At 42.7% G+C, this 19,666-nt stretch overlaps 1 protein-coding gene across 1 annotated transcript in view; it reads right to left on the bottom strand.

The window, feature by feature from the left end:
* Positions 1 to 19,666, bottom strand: part of LOC139368296 (transient receptor potential cation channel subfamily M member 4-like) — a 101,036-nt gene that overhangs the window by 30,707 nt on the left and 50,663 nt on the right. Inside the window, exons 17-19 of the mRNA XM_071107043.1 lie at positions 18,860 to 18,906; positions 18,219 to 18,451; positions 12,775 to 12,890 (exon numbers count right to left, since the gene is read on the bottom strand). Of these exons, the coding sequence (XP_070963144.1) occupies positions 12,775 to 12,890; positions 18,219 to 18,451; positions 18,860 to 18,906 (396 nt within the window). The remainder of the gene's footprint in view (positions 1 to 12,774; positions 12,891 to 18,218; positions 18,452 to 18,859; positions 18,907 to 19,666) is intronic.

The following is a 19,666-nucleotide window of genomic DNA, read 5'->3' as shown; positions in this document are numbered from 1 at the left end:
GAGGCACAAAAACATATGAAAACATGAACACAATACCTTGATGCTTTCTTTCTCTGTTAAATCTAATGTGACCTTGCTGTAAATCAAGTAGACAACATCAGATGACCAACATCAATTCACTAGGGATATTAGATCCAACAAATGAGACACCAAAATATGCCCTTTTCCAGCACTCGGGCTGTTGCATTGCATGCTCTATCACAACATCTGTTCTTCACTTGACTGTCATTTAGAAAATTATTTGCTGGATCAGATGATGTGTGAAAATGAGAGCATTCCGTATTATTCTGTACATAAACCGGACACTCCATTTACAATAGTATATACTACGTTTAGTATGGTATGTATTAATTTGTGGAGGTTCATCACCCATTTCGTATATCTTACGAATTACAATTCATATTATATGTAACAAATTTGCTAAAAGTTCAATATGTTACGAATTTGCCTAGTGTATTATGTGTTGCGAAATCTAGCTAGTTAGCTAAGGTTAGCTACGCTAGGGGTTAGGATTAAGGTCAGGGTTAAGTTTAAGAGGTTAAAGGGTTAAGGTTAGGGTTTGGGGAAGGGTTAGCTAACATGCTAAGTACGTAGTTGCAAAGTAGCCAAAAGGTAGTAAGTATTTGCAAAGTTGTCCGTGAGGAGATTTGAATTTGCAACCTTTGGTTTGCTAGACGTTCACATTATACGCCCACCCATCCACCCTACCTCCCTTTTTGCTTTCTTATGGCTGCAGGGGCAGTATTGAGTAGCTTGGATGAAAGTTGCCCAGAGGTGCCCAGAGTAAATGGCCTGCTCCTCAGTCTCAGTCGCTAATATATGCATATTATTAGTAGTATTGGATTGAAAACACTCTGAAGTTTCTAAAACTGTTTGAATTATGTCTGTAAGAATAACAGAACTCCTATGGCAGGCAAAAACCTGAGAAGAAATCCATACAGGAAGTGAGAAATCTGAGGTTGGTCGATTTTCAACCCAGGCCCTATTGAATTCACAGTGGGATATGGATGAAGTTGCACTTCCTAGGGCTTCCACTAGATGTCAACCGCCTTTAGAAACTTGAATAAGGCTTCTACTGTGTTGTGGGCCTGAATAAGAGCTGAACGAGTCAGGTTACTGGCAGAGAGCCATTTCCTGGTCATGAGCATTCCACATGATATCGACCTGCGTTCCATTGCTTCTCTAGACACAAAGGAATTCTTGAAGATTTATGATAACAACACCCTAAAGATTGATTCTATACTTAGTTTGAACTGTTTCTTCGACCTGTAATATCACTTTTTAAAGTTTTTGTCCGAAGTTATGCGGGACCTGCACGAGCGTTTGGATATGTGTACCTAACGCGCTAACAAAAATAGCTACTTGGACATAAATAATGGACATTATCTAACAAATCAAGCATTTATTGTGGAACTAGGATTTCTAGGAGTGCATTCTGATGAAGATCATCAAAAGGTAAGGGAATATTTATAATGTGATTTCTGGTTTCTGTTGACTCCAACATGGCAAAATGTTATTTATTTTCTGAGCGCCGTCTCAGATTATTGCATGGTTTGCTTTTTCCGTAAAGTTTTTTTTAAATCTGACACAGCGGTTGCATTATTAAGGAGAGGTATATATATAATTCCATGTGTATAACTTGTATTATCATCTACATTTATGATGAGTATTTCTGCTGAATCAATGTGGCTATGATGTTTTGGAACTAGTGAACGTAACGCGCCAATGTAAACTCAGATCTTTTTATATAAATATGAACTTTATGAACTTCAAAACATACATGTATTGTGTAAAATGAAGTCCTATGAGTGTCATCAAAGGTTAGTGATTAATTTTATCTCTATTTGTGCTTTTTGTGACTCCTCTTTTTGGCTGGAAAAATGGCTGAGTTTTTCTTTGGCTTGGTGGTGACCTAACATAATCGTTTGTGGTGCTTTTGCTGTAAAGCCTATTTGAAATCGGACATTGTGGTGGGATTAACAACAAGATTACCTTTAAAACGTTATAAGATACATGTATGTTTGATTAATTATGAGATTTCTGTTGTTTTGAATTTGGCACCCTGCATTTTCACTGGCTGTTGTCATATCATCCTGTTAACGGGATTGCAGCCCTAAGAAGTCGTTTCAGTAACTGTCTTATGTAACCATAACAAACTTAACATATCCTACTAATTTGAGTGTCACGTTTACTATGTTATGTCTAGTCTATGAGACCAGGCTGGACAGATGGTTACTTGTAGGGTGGTTGGTTGGGGTAGATGGGTGGGTGTGTAACACAAACCCAAAAGGATGCAAGTTTGAATCTCAACGCAGATAACTTTAGCATTTTAGCTAATTATGACTTTTTAGCTAATTATGACTTTAACTAATTACTACTTTTTAGCAACTCTGCAACTACTTAGCATGTTAGCTAACCCTAACTTTAAGTGTTTTAACTAACCCTTCCCCTAACCTTAACTCTTTAATCTAAATTCTAACCTTAACCCTAACCCTTATCCTAGCTAACCTTAGCCAGCTAGCTAGAATTCGTAACATATCATATGCTCTGCAAAATCATATCATATTTTATGTTTGGCAAATTTGTAACATATTGTACGTTTTGCTAATTCATAACGAATTGGAATTCTTAATATAACATACGAAAAGAAAAGGGTGGAGATCTACAAATGAATACATACTATATGAAATGTAACATATCATATCATACTAAACGGAGTGTCTCGGATTTACATACAGAATCATATGAAATGCTCTGAGACCAGGTTGACCAGGCTGTCTTATGTAACCATACCAAAGGTAATATATCAGCTGGATCCAACATGGATTATTCATAATTATTGAAGAACCATGGTAATGACAGTATCTATTTAGGTTTTCAGTATCAAGGTTTGTTGACTCTTTCTGTTAGAAGCATTCGATTTTGCAATCACATTTTTTATTTTGGACTTAAAACCCATTAAAACTTTTTTCACCCCCGTAACATAAGGAGACACGAAATGTTACGTAGTTACACTGCATTTCTGAGATCTCTTATACAAAAAAAACTGTCTGACAGCTAGATCCAGGATTCTTACAGTTAAGTACAATGTATTATTTAACTAATTAATGCTTAATATATGATATAACGACAACTTACACTGCCATAAAAAAATCTGATTATTATTGATGACAGCTGTAACAAGTTGTCCAGTGTGGGAAATCTTCACTGGTACCATAGTTTATAAAAAGACCCTGATCTGTTTCACCTGTCTTTGGGCTTGTCTCCACCCCCCTCAAGGTGTCACTCATCTTCCCCATTATCTCCAGTGTAATTATAACTGTGTTCTCGGTTTTACTGTTGCCAGTTCGTTTTGTTCGTCAAGCCTACCAGTGTTTTTCCCTTGCGCCCGTCTGTTTCTAGTTTCCCCGGTTTTGACCATTCTGCCTGCCCTGACCCTGAGCCTGCCTGCCGTTCTATACCTTTTGGACTCTGATCTGGATTACCGACATCTGCCTTCCCATAATCTGTAGTTTTGCCTGCCCCTGTTCTAGTAATAAACTTTTGTTACTTTGACACTGTCTGCATCTGGGTCTTCCCTAAAACTTGATAGTACAAACTGGCCATGACTGACCCAGCAGACTTGGACCAGCTTTGCATCACAATCTCCTCCCAAGGAGCCACGAGCAGTTGCTTCGTGGTCTGATGGAAGGGTTCCAGACATTAGCCGAACGCCATGACCGAGCATTGAACACATTTCTGGAGCAATTCTGCGGGTTGTTTGTTAGGCAGCCTACCACAACGGCAACCTCCCAGTCCCTCAGTAACCCGGCAGATAGCAGTACCGCCTCCCCGGCCACCCCGGTTTCCCAGGAACCACGCTTACCAACCCTGGACCGATTCGTCGGGCACCTGTCGGCATTTCTCGCTCATTATTCCCTCATTATCGAGCTGCAGCCCAACTCCTTCCTCTCTGACTGCTCTAAGATAGCGTACCTCATCATGCTAATGTCCGGGAGGGCTCTCACCTGGGCAATGGCAGTATGGAAACAACAGTCGGCCGAATGCTTCAGTCTGGAGGAGTTTATGGCGGAGGTAAGGAATGTTTTCGATGCTCCATCGCCCGGGAGATAGGCTGCAGGGAAGTTACTCCAGCTTCGGCAAGACTCCCACAGTGTGGCAGACTTTGCGGTGGATTTCTGCACGTTGCCAGCTGAGAGTGCCTGGAACCTGGAAGCGCTGTTTGACATGTTCCTGCACAGAGTTTCGGAGGAAGGACAAGCTTGCAGCCCGAAAACTACCGACGGATCTCGACTCGCTCATCGCCTTGACCATTCAGCTCGATGGGTGACTATGGGAACGAAGGAAGGAGAGGAGATTTTATTTCACTCGCCCGCCCAAGGATTCTACCTCGCCTCCGAGGCATCCTAGAAGTCCACGACGGCTCCGTTGCCGAGAGAACCCGAGGCTATCCGAGCTCCACCGAGAGTCTCCGAAGTCTGCTGATTCAACTTGGCAGAGCTAGGCTGTCTCTAGACGAATGGCTATACAGGCTTCACACTAAGAGTTACCTGTATTGCGGGACTACTGGTCCTTTCGTCTCTACCTGTCCACTAAAAGACCAGGCTCACCGGTAGGAGCGAGTACTCTGGTGGGCCATACGGAGAACATTTCTTCTCCCCTTACTCACACCCCTTTTCATGCCATTTTGCTGTGTGGGAATCAATCAAAATCTCTCTTGGTACTCGTAGACTCTGGGGCCGATGAGAGCTTTATGGACGCTACCCTGGCATCCATAAACCACTCAGCCCCTCTCCATTCCCATGGACGTTAGAGCGCTGGAAGGGCATCCTAAATAGGCCGGGTCACCCACAATACCAACCCCATCAACCTAACTGTGTCAGGGAACCACAGCGAGACGATCCATTCCTGCTCATTAAGTCTCCACAGATTCCTGTAGTATTGGGATTCTCTTGGCTCCAGCGACACAATCCCCTTATTGACTAGTCTGCTGGTGCCATCATGGGCTGGAGTCCGTTCTGCCACGCTCATTGAATGAAGTCAGCGCAGCCTGCCCCGGAAAATCTTCCTGGGGGCTCGGAAGGGCCCTGATTTTCACCCAGTTCAACATCTCCCTCTCCTATCGCCCGGGATCCAAGAATGTCAAGCCGGATGCGCTTGTCAAGCCGGATGCGTTTGACATCCGAACCCCGGTGGGGCCCAGATAAACGGATGTTTGTTCCTGAGGCGGTCCACTACTCTGTCCTGGAGTGGGCCCCCTCCTACAGGCTTGCCTGCCACCTGGGTGCCCATTGTACCCTGGCCTTTGTGCGACAACGCTTTTGATGGCCTACCATGGTTCCTGATATTTACGATCTGTGCGCAGAACAAGACTCCTCAAAAAGCTCCGGCTGGTCTCCTTCAACCTATGCCTGTCCCTCAGCATCCCTGGTCTCACATATCCCTGGACATTAAAAATATATATATATTTCACCTTCATTTAATCAGGTAGGCTAGTTGAGAACAAGTTCTCATTTACAACTGCGACCTGGGCAAGATAAAGCATAGCAGTGTGAACAGACAACAACACAGAGTTACACATTAAGTAAATAATAAACAAGTCAATAACACAGTAGAAAAAAAGAGTCTATATACATTGTGTGCAAAAAGCATGAGGAGGTAGGCAATAAATAGGCGTGGAGTGAATAATTACAGTTTAGCAGTAACACTGGAGTGATAAATGATCAGATGGTCATGTGCAGGTAGAGGTAGGTAACGAGATAGGTAAATGGGGACGAGGTAGGTAAATTGGGTGTGCTATTTACTGATGGACTATGTACAGCTGCAGCGATCGGTTGGCTGCTCAGATAGCAGATGTTTAACGTTGGTGAGGGAGATAAAAGTCTCCAACTTCAGCGATTTTTGCAATTTGTTCCAGTCACAGGCAGCAGAGAACTGGAAGGAAAGGCGGCCAAATGAGGTGTTGGCTTTAGGGATGATCAGTGAGATACACCTGCTGGAGCGCGTGCTATGGGTGGGTGTTGCCATCGTGACCAGTGAACTGAGATAAGGCAGAGCTTTACCTAGCATGGACTTGTAGATGACCTGGAGCCAGTGGGTCTGGCGACGAATATGTAGCGAGGGCCAGCCGGACTAGAGCATACAGGTTGCAGTGGTGGGTGGTATAAGGTGCTTTAGTAACAAAACGGATGGCGCTGTGATAAACTGCATCCAGTTTGCTGAGTAGAGTATTGGAAGCTATTTTGTAGATGACATCGCCGAAGTCTAGGATCGGTAGGATTTTACTATGGGTAAGTTTGGCGGCGTGAGTGAAGGATGCTTTGTTGCGAAATAGAAAGCCGACTCTAGATTTGATTTTAGATTGGAGATGTTTGATATGAGTCTGGAAGGAGAGTTTACAGTCTAGCCAGACACCTAGGTACTTATAGATGTCCACATATTCTAGGTCCGGAACATGACAGAGTCGAAAGCCTTGGCCAGGTCTTGTTCTCCATGGACTTTACAGTGTCCCAGAACCTTTTGGAGTTAGAGCTACCGGTTGCAAATTTCTGCTTGAAAAAGCTGGCCTTTGCTTTCCTGACTGACTGCGTGTATTGGTTCCTGACTTCCCTGAACAGTTGAATATCGCGGGGGCTATTCGATGCTATTGCAGTCCGCCACAGGATGTTTTTGTGCTGGTCAGGTCTGGAGTGAACCAAGGGCTATATCTGTTCTTAGTTCTGCATTTTTTGATCGGAGCATGCTTATCTAAGATGGTGAGGTAGTTACTTTTAAAGAATGACCAGGCATCCTCAACTGACGGGATGAGGTCAATATCCTTCCAGGATACCCGGGCCAGGTCAATTAGAAAGGCCTGCTCGCAGAAGTGTTTTAGGGAGCGTTTGACAGTGATGAGGGGTGGTCGTTTGACCGTGGGACCGTAGCTCATACAAGCAATGAGGCAGTGATCGCTGAGATCCTGATTGAAGACAGCGGAGGTGTATTTGGAGGGCAAGTTGGTCAGGATGATGTCTATTAGGGTGCCCATGTTTACGGATTTAGGGTTGTACCTGGTGGGTTCCTTGATGATTTGTGTGAGATTGAAGGCATCTAGCTTAGATTGTAAGACTGCCGGGGTGTTAAGCATATCCCAGTTTAGGTCACCTAACAGAACAAACTCTGAAGCTAGATGGGGGGCGATCAATTCACAGATGGTGTCCAGGGCACAGCTAGGAGCTGAGGGATGTCGGTAGCAAGCGGCAACAGTGAGAGACTTATTTCTGGAGAGATGACTTTTTTAAATTAGAAGTTCGAACTGTTTGGGTATGGACCTGGAAAGTATGACATTACTTTGCAGGCTGGGGCTGACAGATAAAAAAATAAATAAACAGAATGGAGTACCGTGATTAATGGACAGTCCAGCGGGCATCAGCTATGTAGCCAAGTGATCATAGTGTCCAGGGGGCAGCAGTAGAAGGAACAGGGAAGCCTAGCACGCGGGCGACACTGAGTTTAAAGTTAGTAGCCCGGAGCTAGTAGGAGAGTCTGCTCCGACGGAGGCCGGTTGAAGACACAACGGATGGAGTATTCGTCGGGAGACCAGTCGTGGTGGTGCGGCGGGCGCCGTTTCGATAGAGAATCCAAGCCAGATGGCAAAAGAGGTATTGTAGAATTTAGTTTGCTAGCCGGGAGATGTGCCTTCTTCACGGCTAACTGGTGCTAGCTTCGTGGCAGTGGCGTTAGCCACTATAGCCAATGGGTAGCAGCGGTGATCCGGTGCCAAGGTCCAGAGTTTACAGCAAGGATCCGGTGGAGTATTGGGCTCTAGCCGTGTATGAGTGGGGTTCGGGTGAGCAGCTGAGTAGGCCGGGAGTTGGGCCTCAGGGATAGCTTCGGTACTGGGTGCAAGCTAGCTGTGAGGATCAGAAGTAGTGGTCCAGGGATTACGGCAGGAATCCGGCGTTGTTGTGGAGAGACAGTCCGATACTGGTAGACTGGCAAGTATTATCCAGGCTAAAAACAGGGCTGGTATCTGTGCAGAAGGTAAAAGCCGCTAGCAGTGGCTAACAATGACTAAATAGCTTGTAGCTAACTAGCTGGTTAGCTTCTGGAGGTTCTTGAATGTGTTCTAAAATAAAAAATAATAGCGATTCCGTATCACATTGGGTGAGGCAGGTTACCGGAAGGTAAAATCGAATTAAAAATCGAAAAAGAGATTGAAAATAAAATTGAAATATATATACAAAAAATACAAAAGTACACGAGAGGACGAACAAAACACGTCTTTACTGCTACGCCATCACAGGTCTCCCCCATCTGATGCAACACCACCATTCTGACAGTAGTGGACCGGTTTTCCAAAGCCGCCCACTTCATTCCTCTCCCTAAGCTACCCTTTGCCAAAGAGACGTCCCAGCTCATGGTGCAGCACATCTTCTGGATCCATGGCCTCCCAGTGGACGTGGTCTCCGACCGGGGTCCTTCGCTCTCCTCCTGGTTCTGGAAGGCGTTCTACACAATAATTGGGTCGTCAGCCAGCCTGTCCTCCGGGTTCCACCCCCAGTCCAACGAACAGTCGGAGCGAGCCAACCAGGACCTGGAGACGACTCTTCGCGGCCTGGTTTCCTCCATCCCCACAACCTGGAGCCAGCAACTAGTGTGGGTCGAATGCGCTCGCAACACCCTTCTTTGCTCTGCCATGGATCTCTCGCCCTTTGAGTGTTCCCTGGGTTATCAGGCCCCGCTCTTCCCTGAGCATACCTTCGGCCCAGATGATGTTTGTTGTAGTACCTTGTAGAGAAACCAGTCAGCCTTTCTCAAGACCCCCTCCGGGTATCGACAAGCGGACTGCCACCGGACGCTGGCTCCTCGGTATCGTCTCGGGCAAAAGGTATGGCTGTCCCCCTGGTATCTGCCACTAATGGTGGCAAAATTGCAAGATTATGTTATAATGTTTTTATTGCATCAAATGGTTGTTTTATTCAACAGAAAATAGTATTCTGTTAACTATTGTGTGTGTGTTCTACTGAGGATGGGCCTCTGGGAGATAACACTGACGGGAGATTTATGATGTCTTTGGGTGATAAAACCTGAAGAGCATTCCAGAGCATGAGTTAATGTTTCTGTTCTATACCGTGCCAGGGAGAGATGGTTCCAGTTTGGAGTCGGAGGGCCAGACACTGGTCTATACAATGGAAACTGTTGACACAGCAGATACTGTCTGCTATGTATTATAGGCATCTTTCATACACATCTTAACCTTGTGACGCATTCTATACATCTGTTGTTCGTCATGTAGGTTGAAAGGGGTGTATCTTGGCAATAAAAGACCTTTGTACTTTTGTCTTGGCGATCTCAACGGATCATCAGAAACTGTGATTCGTCGACAAGCCATTGCAAAGCTCTCACTATTAAAGATTTAGTTTAAGTATAACTCTGACTTGTGTGATAAGTTTGTCTCTCCTCATTTGATAGTAAAGAAATTAACCACCACACCCTCCAGGTGGAGTCCCACAAATCTGCCCTTTCCCCATCATTTAATTTGCCCCTCTGCTGTTCATCTTCTGTTGCCCCACTTTTCATGTGTCTAGAATCAAACCCATGTCTCACAGCCCTTTGTCTCCTGTTTCCAGGCTCAACCCTCTCCCCCGTCACATTGATGGACAACCGGTGTACACTGTGAGGTGTCTCCTGAAGGTTTGACCTCTGGGCAGGGGACTCCAGTACTTGGTTGACTGGGCGGGTTATGGCCCGGAGGAGAGGTGCTAGTTACCCGCTAGGGACACCCAGGCCTCATCGCTGATGACCAGGTATGCACCCAGGTAGGACGCCAGGTGGCGCCCCTAGAGGGGGGGTACTGTCACACCCTGATCTGTTTCACCTGTCTTTGTGCTCGTCTCCACCCACCTCCATGTGTCGCCCATCTTCCCAATTATCCCCAGTGTATTTATACAGGTGTTCTGTTTGTCTGTTGCGAGTTCGTTTTGTTCGTTAAGCCTACCAATGTTTTTCCCCTTGATCCTGTCTGTTTCTAGTTCCTGTCTTCTAGTTTTCCCGGTTTTGAACATTCTGCCTGCCCTGACCCTGAGCCTGCCTGCCGTTCTGTACCTTGTCACATTACACTGGATTATTGACTTCTGCCTGCCCTGATCCTGAGACTGCCTGCCGTTCTGTACCTTTTGGACTCTGATCTGGATACCGACCTTTGCCTGCACTTGACCTGTCGTTTTGCCTGTCCCCTGTTCTAGTAATACACTTCTGTTACTTCGACACTGTCTGCATCTTTGATACGTTGCTATAATATTAATTATACATCATATGCTTACATGTAAATCACACATGATAGTGCTGATAAAGAAATTAAGTCAAAGGCTAAAACGGGTCTTGCCACCACATTATTAACATAAGAAATCAGTTTGACCCCTGGGTCGTATTCATTAGGCACCAAATGGAAGACACAGACCTGAACAATCTGAACTTGTCAAATAAGTTAAGTGTTCCTATGGTGTGAACAAATTAATATGACCCTGTTCAGACAAAAAGAGTGGGGCTTAATTCCAAATACACCAAGGCACTCCTGTAGAGCAGAAAATAATGGATAGGTGTAAGCAATATGGTGGAAATTCCACTTAGCCTATCAAAGGAGAAGGTGAAGCAATTATTATATTGCTTTCACCTAACCATTTCTCTAATATATGCAGGAGTGTCTAGGGAGTGTTAGCTTGATTTGGAATTCAGCATTCATAGCATACTGAACCATGTGGGAGTATAATTTGGTCCCAAGGACAAAATAACCCTCTATTGTCCATCAATGTCCATATGAAGAAACATTCCTGTTTTAGGGTAAGGAGTGCTGATTAAGGATCAGGTCCACTCTGTCCATATAATCTTAATCATTATGGTCTGAAAGGCAAAATTGATACTATAATCAGCAACACTTGTGAATACAGGCCTGTTTATGTGCATTATGAATAAGAGAGGAATAATTGTGTGGCTCCCTTTGTATTTTTTTCCCCCGATGATCATAGAATGATACCATGACAGATGACAACAAACTGACAACTCCCAGTTGATGTTGTTAGACATTGGCCCTGTTTGTATACCTTAAACATGAATCGTTCCTTCGTCTTTTCCTTTAGGGAACCTGACCTATAAGATGATAAGTTCAAATATGGTGTCCATCCCATTGCTTCTACCAAACTTACTGCATGAGATCAGCGATTTGCTCAAGGAAAGATGGGTGTAGTTTTTAAGTATTCAAACAGGGCCTATACAGTTGAAGTCGGAAGTTTCCACACACCTTAGCCAAATACAATTCCTGACATTTAATCCTAGTAAATATTCCCTGTTTTAGGTCAGTTAGGATCACCACTTTATTTTAAGAATGTGAAATAATAGTAGAGAGAATGATTTATTTCAGCTTTTATTTATTTCATCACATTCCCAGTGGGTCAGAAGTTTACATACACCGAATTAGGATTTAGTAGCATTGCCTTTAAATTGGGTCAAACGTTTTGGGTAGCCTTCCACAAGCTTCCCACAATAAGTTGGGGGAATTTTGTCCCATTCCTCCTGACAGAGCTGGTGTAACTGAGTTAGGTTTGTAGGCCTCCTTGCTCGGACAAGCTTTTTCAGTTCTGCCCACACATTTTCTATAGGATTGAAGTCAGGGCTTTGTGATGGCCACTCCAATACCTTGATTTTGCTGTCCTTAAGCCATTTTGCCACAACTTTGGAAGTATGCTTGGGGTCATTGTCCATTTGGAAGACCCATTTGCGACCAAGCTTTAGCTGATATCTTGAGATGTTTCTTCAATATATCCACGTAATTTTCAAATCCTCATGAAGCCATCTATTTTGTGAAGTGCATCAGTCCCTCCTGCAGTAAAGCACCCCCACAACATGATGCTGCCACCCCCATGCTTCACGGTTGGGATGGTGTTCTTTGGCTTGCAAGCCTCCCTCTTTTTCCTCCAAACATAGCGATGGTCATTATGGCCAAACAGTTCTATTTTTGTTTCATCAGAACAGTGGACATTTCTCCAAAAAGTATGATCTTTGTCCCCATGTGCAGTTGCAAATCGTAGTCAGATTTTTTTATGGCGGTTTTGGAGCAGTGGCTTTTTCCTTGCTGAGCGGTCTTTCAGGTTATGTCGATATAGGACTCGTTTTACTGTGGATATAGATACTTTTGTACCTGTTTCCTCCAGCATCTTCACAAGGTTTTTGCTGTTGTTCTGGGATTTCTTAGCACTTTTACCACCAAAGTACGTTCATCTCTAGGAGACAGAACCCATCTCCTTCCTGAGCGGTATGACGGTTGCGTTGTCCCATTATGTTTATTCTAGCGTACTATTGTTTGTACAGATGAGTGTGGTACCTTCAGGCGTTTGGAAATTGCTCCCAAGGATGAACCAGACTTGTGGAGGTCTACAATTTTTTTCTGAGGTCCTGGATGATTTATTTTGATTTTCCCATGATGTCAAGCAAAGAGGCACTGAGTTTGAAAGTAGGCCTTGAAATACAACCACAGGTACACCTCAAATAGACCCAAATTATGTCAATTAGCCTATCATAAGCTACTAAAGCCATGACATCATTTTCTGGAATTTTCCAAGCTGTTTAAAGGCACAGTCAACTTACTGTATGTAAGTCTGACCCACTGGAATTTGTGGAGTGGTTGAAAAACTATTTTTAATGACTCCAACCTAAGTGTATGTAAACTTCCGACTTCAACTGTATCTCTGGACCATGCAGTTATGACATAAGAGGCTACTGTGAAATCTTGTTGCCCACCTGCAGGTGAGGCCTATGATGAAGAGTATGATGGCGGTGAGGTCACACTTGTTCCAAACGTCCTGGATGTACTTCCTCATCCTCTGACGCCACATCATGCTGCCCACTAAGAACGTCTGGGATAAGAGAAGACATGGGTCAATTAAACACTGTTACCTTCAGTCAGAACATATGTTACTGTAAGTAAGTCCCAGTCATCCAGGGTGAGCGTAGATAGCTAATTGAAAAACAGAAAGGAAAACTCTGCACACTGCTGCGCATGACACAAGGTGATATTTATCCATATCCCAGGTGGGGGTGGAAGGTCCTATATATAGGGGCAGTACTCAGTGACATCACCTCCTGAAAAAGGAGGTAAAAAAAATTCTAACATAGTTTCACAATATTAACATTCAATGTATCAAAATATATCATCATACACAGGAATGTGATCAATATTCACAGTAATATGCATACAATATTCAATTAGGATAAAAAAACAAACACAATTTAGACCTATTGAAACTACAGTGCCTTGCGAAAGTATTCGGCCCCCTTGAACTTTGCGACCTTTTGCCACATTTCAGGCTTCAAACATAAAGATATAAAACTGTATTTTTTTTGTGAAGAATCAACAACAAGTGGGACACAATCATGAAGTGGAATGACATTTATTGGATATTTCAAACTTTTTTAACAAATCAAAAACTGAAAAATTGGGCGTGCAAAATTATTCAGCCCCCTTAAAACTTCTTGACTATACTTGAGACGCAGATGTCTCAAGTAGACACCTGGAAATGCAAATGCGCTACGCTAAATGCTAAATGTACTCGTTACAACTCAAACCTTGATCAAAATTCACAAGCAGGGTATTGAATTAAAGCTACACTCGTTGTGAACCTAGCCAACAAGTCAGATTTTTAAAATGCTTTTCGGCGAAAGCATGAGAAGGTATTATCTGATAGCATGCACCACCTGAAAATGCCTGAATGCGACGTAAACAAAGACTCTGCTTATCCGACGCAGCACAAAACGCAGAAATAAAATATAAAACATTCATTACCTTTGACGAGCTTCTTTCTTGGCACTCCTATATGCCCCATAAACATCACTATTGGGTCTTTTTTTTGTTTAAATCGGTCCATATATACCCAAAATAGCTTTGTATGGAAGCTGTGTCATTCAGAAAAAAACATCGTTTTTAAACGCTGCGTAATTTTTTAAAATTAAAAAAGTCGACGATAAACTTTCACAAAACACTTCGAAATCCTTTTGTAATCCAACTTTAGGTATTAGTAAACGTTTATAATCTATCAAAATGATTACAGGGCGATGTATATTCAATAGCTCCTCGTTTGCAAATCAATGGCTGCCCATGTCCACATTAACAACATCCGGGTGAAGACTGGAAGAAACGGATGCCAGATAGATGGATTTTCCAACAATTAATTCAATTGAAAATGACGACAATGGCGACATCGTGTGGAATTTGTATGAATTGCATGCAGGTCGATATTAAATTTTGTCCTCTTTTAACAACTCATGGAAGTGACTTATGGAAATTATTTTTAGCTTTCAGAGAGCAGTTTTTCTTGCGTTTTTCAATGAAACACACGATCTGTTATAGTCACAGCCGTGATTTAACCAGTTTTAGAAACTTCAGAGTGTTTTCTATCCACACATACTAATCATATGCATATACTATATTCCTGGCATGAGTAGCAGGACGCTGAAAAGTTGCGCGATTTTTAACAGAATGTTCGAAAAAGGAGGGGGTAGAAGTAAGAGGTTTTTAAGTTAATACTTTGTAGCGCCAACTTTTGCTGCGATTACAGCTGTAAGTCGCTTACGGTATGTCTCTATCAGTTTTGCACATCGAGAGACTGAACATTTTTCCCATTCCTCCTTGCAAAACAGCTCGAGCTCAGTGAGGTTGGATGGAGAGCATTTGTGAACAGCAGTTTTCAGTTCTTTCCACAGATTCTCGATTGGATTCAGGTCTGGACTTTGACTTGGCCATTCTAACACCTGGATATGTTTATTTTTGAACCATTCCATTGTAGATTTTGCTTTATGTTTTGGATCATTGTCTTGTTGGAAGACAAATCTCCGTCCCAGTCTCAGGTCTTTTGCAGACTCCATCAGGTTTTCTTCCAGAATGGTCCTGTATTTGGCTCCATCCATCTTCCCATCAATTTTAACCATCTTCCCTGTCCCTGCTGAAGAAAAGCAGGCCCAAACCATGATGCTGCCACCACAATGTTTGACAGTGGGGATGGTGTGTTCAGGGTGATGAGCTGTGTTGCTTTTACGCCAAACATAACGTTTTGCATTGTTGCCAAAAAGTTCAATTTTGGTTTCATCTGACCAGAGCACCTTCTTCCACAGGTTTGGTGTGTCTCCCAGGTGGCTTGTGGCAAACTTTAAACAACACTTTTTATGGATATCTTTAAGAAATGGCTTTCTTCTTGCCACTCTTCCATAAAGGCCAGATTTGTGCAATATACAACTGATTGTTGTCCTATGGACAGAGTCTCCCACCTCAGCTGTAGATCTCTGCAGTTCATCCAGAGTGATCATGGGCCTCTTGGCTGCATCTCTGATCAGTCTTCTCCTTGTATGAGCTGAAAGTTTAGAGGGACGGCCAGGTCTTGGTAGATTTGCAGTGGTCTGATACTCCTTCCATTTCAATATTATCGCTTGCACAGTGCTCCTTGGGATGTTTAAAGCTTGGGAAATCTTTTTGTATCCAAATCCGGCTTTAAACTTCTTCACAACAGTATCTCGGACCTGCCTGGTGTGTTCCTTGTTCTTCATGATGCTCTCTGCGCTTTTAACGGACCTCTGAGACTATCACAGTGCAGGTGCATTTATACGGAGACTTGATTACACACAGGTGGATTGTATTTATCATCATTAGTCATTTAGGTCAACATTGGATCATTCAGAGATCCCCACTGAACTTCTGGAGAGAGTTTGCTGCACTGAAAGTAAAGGGTCTGAATAATTTTGCACGCCCAATTTTTCAGTTTTTGATTTGTTAAAAAAGTTTGAAATATCCAATAAATGTCGTTCCACTTCATGATTGTGTCCCACTTGTTGTTGATTCTTCACAAAAAAATACAGTTTTATATCTTTATGTTTGAAGCCTGAAATGAGGCAAAAGGTCGCAAAGTTCCTAGGGGGCCGAATACTTTCGCAAGGCACTGTATAAAAACGGTTTCAAGTCAAACTCCTCATTATGGTCAATGGGCCACGTCATCGAATAGGCCATCATCACGACCACCACCCTGCGTCCCCACAAGAAATGCAGAAATGGACTACGTACGAAGACAGCAACACCCAAAATTCCCGCCCCACACACGGAGCAAGACACAGTAATAAACCTGTCCAACAGGTCTATGTCTGATACATGTTCATCTGCCCTAGGTAAGGGACTATCATTTGTCTCAACATCACAGGCCAAGGACTTTGAAAGAGTTATAGACTATCACAAGTTGTTTTTTTTACAGTTTGAGATTGACTGAGTTTTTTGGTAATGGGGTTGCTCCCTATGCACCTGCCAATGTTAATCTATTGAACTATATTAGTAGCCAGACAGGAAATAGAGCTAATGTTTTTCCAATTGATAACCTGAAAGACAATGAACCTGACTCTTGCCCTGAGGACATGACAAGGGAAAATACACATTTTAAGAGGAAAAACACATTTTTACCACCTAAAAGAAATCCCTCTAATGAAACATATTGCCGCCTAGTTGAGAAAGATGTACATAATCTCCTGGATAAGAAAAAAAAGAATAAAAGGTATTTCACAATTTGTCCAAAGCAGAGAAATAATCTCTTTTGGAACTGAAAAATGACTCCAAAGGAGGTGCAAATTGTGATACTAAATGCAGCACAGCAGACTATGAAAAGGAAATTCTGAAACAACAAAAGTGATTATGAATTTTACAAAAGACTCCCAAAGGACCCTACTAATCAATTCAAGTCTCTGATTCATGATAAATTGCAAATTGAATCTAGACCTTGACCCTTTTCTCTCCAATATTCTCCTAATTCTGAGATATTTGGATGACATTTTCATGATCTATACAGGCACCTAGGAAGAACTTTTGGATTTCCATGCTTATCTAAACTCTATGAATGAACACCTTCACTTCACCCTTAACGATGACCAATCACAAATCAGTTTTCTTGATGTGATGGTTATTAAGGACAAACCCTCCCTCTAGAGATCTCTATAGGAAACCTACGGACAGAAATACCCTCCTTAGAGGTAACAGCTTTCATCCACGTCCACTTTTTAAAAGTCTCCCTATAAGTCAATTCAGTTGTATCAGAAGAATATGCAGCTCTGATGCTTCTTATCAGAAACAGACCGCGGACCTCACACAAAGATTTAACGAAAGGGGGTACAAAGACAATTGGGGAAAACATGCCAATGTCCGTTTCGAAGGTTTAACACAGTTGGAAAGCCTTAAAGAAAAAGCAGACCATGTCCCATCATGCTTTACCCAATACTCACCATTGGGGAAGACATTTAAGGACATTATCAGGAAACACTGGTACATTATTGATACTGACCCACAATGGAAACCCATTTTTAAATATCTCCCACTTATGGTTTTTAAAAGACCCCCAAATGTGAGAGATATTGTGGTAAATCTGATTACCCACCAGAGAAAAGGGAAACTTTTTTGGACAAGGCTCCGTAGGGTAATTACAAATGTGGCCAATGTGCTCAATGCAGCTTTACACCCCCCCCCCCCCCCCCCCCCCCCACGATGTTTTCATTATTTTTTTTTTTTTTACCTCCTGTTTCCAGAGGTGATGTCACTGCCCCTACATATAGGACCTTCCACCCCCACCTGGGATTTGGATGCATGATGAAGACCCAAGTGTCGAAACGTTGTTAATAAATTTCACCTGGGAGCATGAGCAGCAGTGTACAGCGTTATCCTTTCTGTTTTTCATGAGTTTGCCTAGAACTCCAGCACCTGCGGAAAGTAACCTGGATGTGCGTATGTTCTTCAGCTTTAGATAGCTAATTGCTAATCGATATAGCTAGTTAGCTAAATGAAGTCTTACAATAATTAAAAGTGCCATAAAGAGTTAATAATGTATAAACATTACATATGTAGACACTGTACACATTACACTACATAAGTTAGGGGTTTTGCCTTTGGCGCCAACTGCAGGGTATTTTCTTATGTAGGGGCAATATGAATGAAGTATATCCTGGTCCTAGAGACCCAATCCTGGTCCTGGTGACTGAAAGGGGTGCACATTTTAGTTTTTGCCCTAGCACTAAGACACCTGATTCAACTATAGGCTTGATGATGAGTTGATTTGTTGAAACAAGTGTGATAGTGCTGCAAGGGCAAAAACAAAAACGTGCTCCCCTTTGGGTCTCCCAAGACCAGGATTGAGAAACACTTCCTTCAATCATCTTTCTCTTCCCACCTCTCGGATCTCCTCACAGACGATGGTGAACACCCAGAAGTACAACACACACTCGGCGAAAGCGGGGCCTCGCGGGGGTGGCGGCTTAAAGTCCACCAATAGCACGTAGGCAAACAGCAGAAGGAACAGGAAGTACATCAGAACGTTGCCTAAAAAGGAAGTGACGGGTGCGAACCAAAACTGCCGCCATCGGGATACCACAAAAGGCCGTTTAGGTAGGGTGTCGGGCGTGCCTGAAGAAACAGAGAAAGATGTACATATAAACACGAACTACTGCACACTAATTTACATAAAGTAATAATGTACACATACATTTATATCCTGTACTGCATTACAAAACCAATAGACCTGTTTCTGGCATATAACAGACTCTTTAAGACTAGAACTTTAGATAAACTTGAAACATTCATGAAGCACAAAATCGATAATAGCATGATGCAGAATGTTGAAACCTGCTAGACAACATTCTGAACTGAAGTATGCTGATGAAATGTGGCAATTAAGAACCTATGACTTGATGGGTTTGTATGGCTTGGTAGATTTGCAGTGTATGGAGCTCTATCTTCAACTAAAAAGAAGTGAGGGACATAAAATAGGAAATAGGGAAAAGGAGATATGAGGGAACATATTATTTTACTCACCTTTTAGATGATATCTGGGACTATTAGGACCCTGTGTATGATGTTCACTGAAGTAAAAATATAATATTGCAATGAGGCATTACATTGATGTCCATTCACATACCCAGTGTTTTCCACAAGCACATGGAGTAGCCAGCCAAATAGAAAAATGTGCCCATTTGATTTTTACAGAACAAGTTTTTTGCATTTTGCTATCCTTTGGTACATTCTAATGCCTTGTTTCCATCCGAAACTCACAGCGAAAATATTGAATACTTTATTGAATTTGTTGTGGTACTGTTTTTAAATTAATGAAACTATATTAATACAGTGTATTGTTAGTTTTGGATAAAAAACAGCTGTGGTGGAAGCATCATGTTATTGAGTATGCTTGTCACCGACAGGGACTTGGGAGTTTGTTAGGATAAAATAAATATGAAAGGAGCAAAGCCCAGGTAAAATGTTAGAGGACAATGTTCTGAAAACCTAACTCTCAGAAGGGTTTTATTTTTCTTCGGTACAATTACACAAGTTGTTATGTAAAATACACACCAGAATGGCTTTCCAAGAGGTGTTGAGTGTTCCTGAGGGGTGTGGTCTCAGTCTACACATGTGACAAATAAATCAAGTTTGACTTGATCCCCATACAAATTTACTGAGGCTGAGCAATTTTTTGACAAAAACGTTGGATATATTACCCTAAGACTTGTAAAGTTGGTAGAATCTTAATGAAAATGATTCACAGCTGTACTGGATGCCAAAGGTGCTTTCACCAAATGTTAACTCAGAGGGGTGGAGAATTATTGATATTTCAGGGGGGCGGGGTTC

The sequence above is a fragment of the Oncorhynchus clarkii genome, chromosome 16 (genome assembly GCF_045791955.1).
Source record: "Oncorhynchus clarkii lewisi isolate Uvic-CL-2024 chromosome 16, UVic_Ocla_1.0, whole genome shotgun sequence".
Taxonomy (NCBI): Eukaryota; Metazoa; Chordata; class Actinopteri; order Salmoniformes; family Salmonidae; genus Oncorhynchus; species Oncorhynchus clarkii.
Note: the sequence above shows the minus strand (reverse complement) of the source record. Positions and strands in the feature narration are given on the sequence as shown.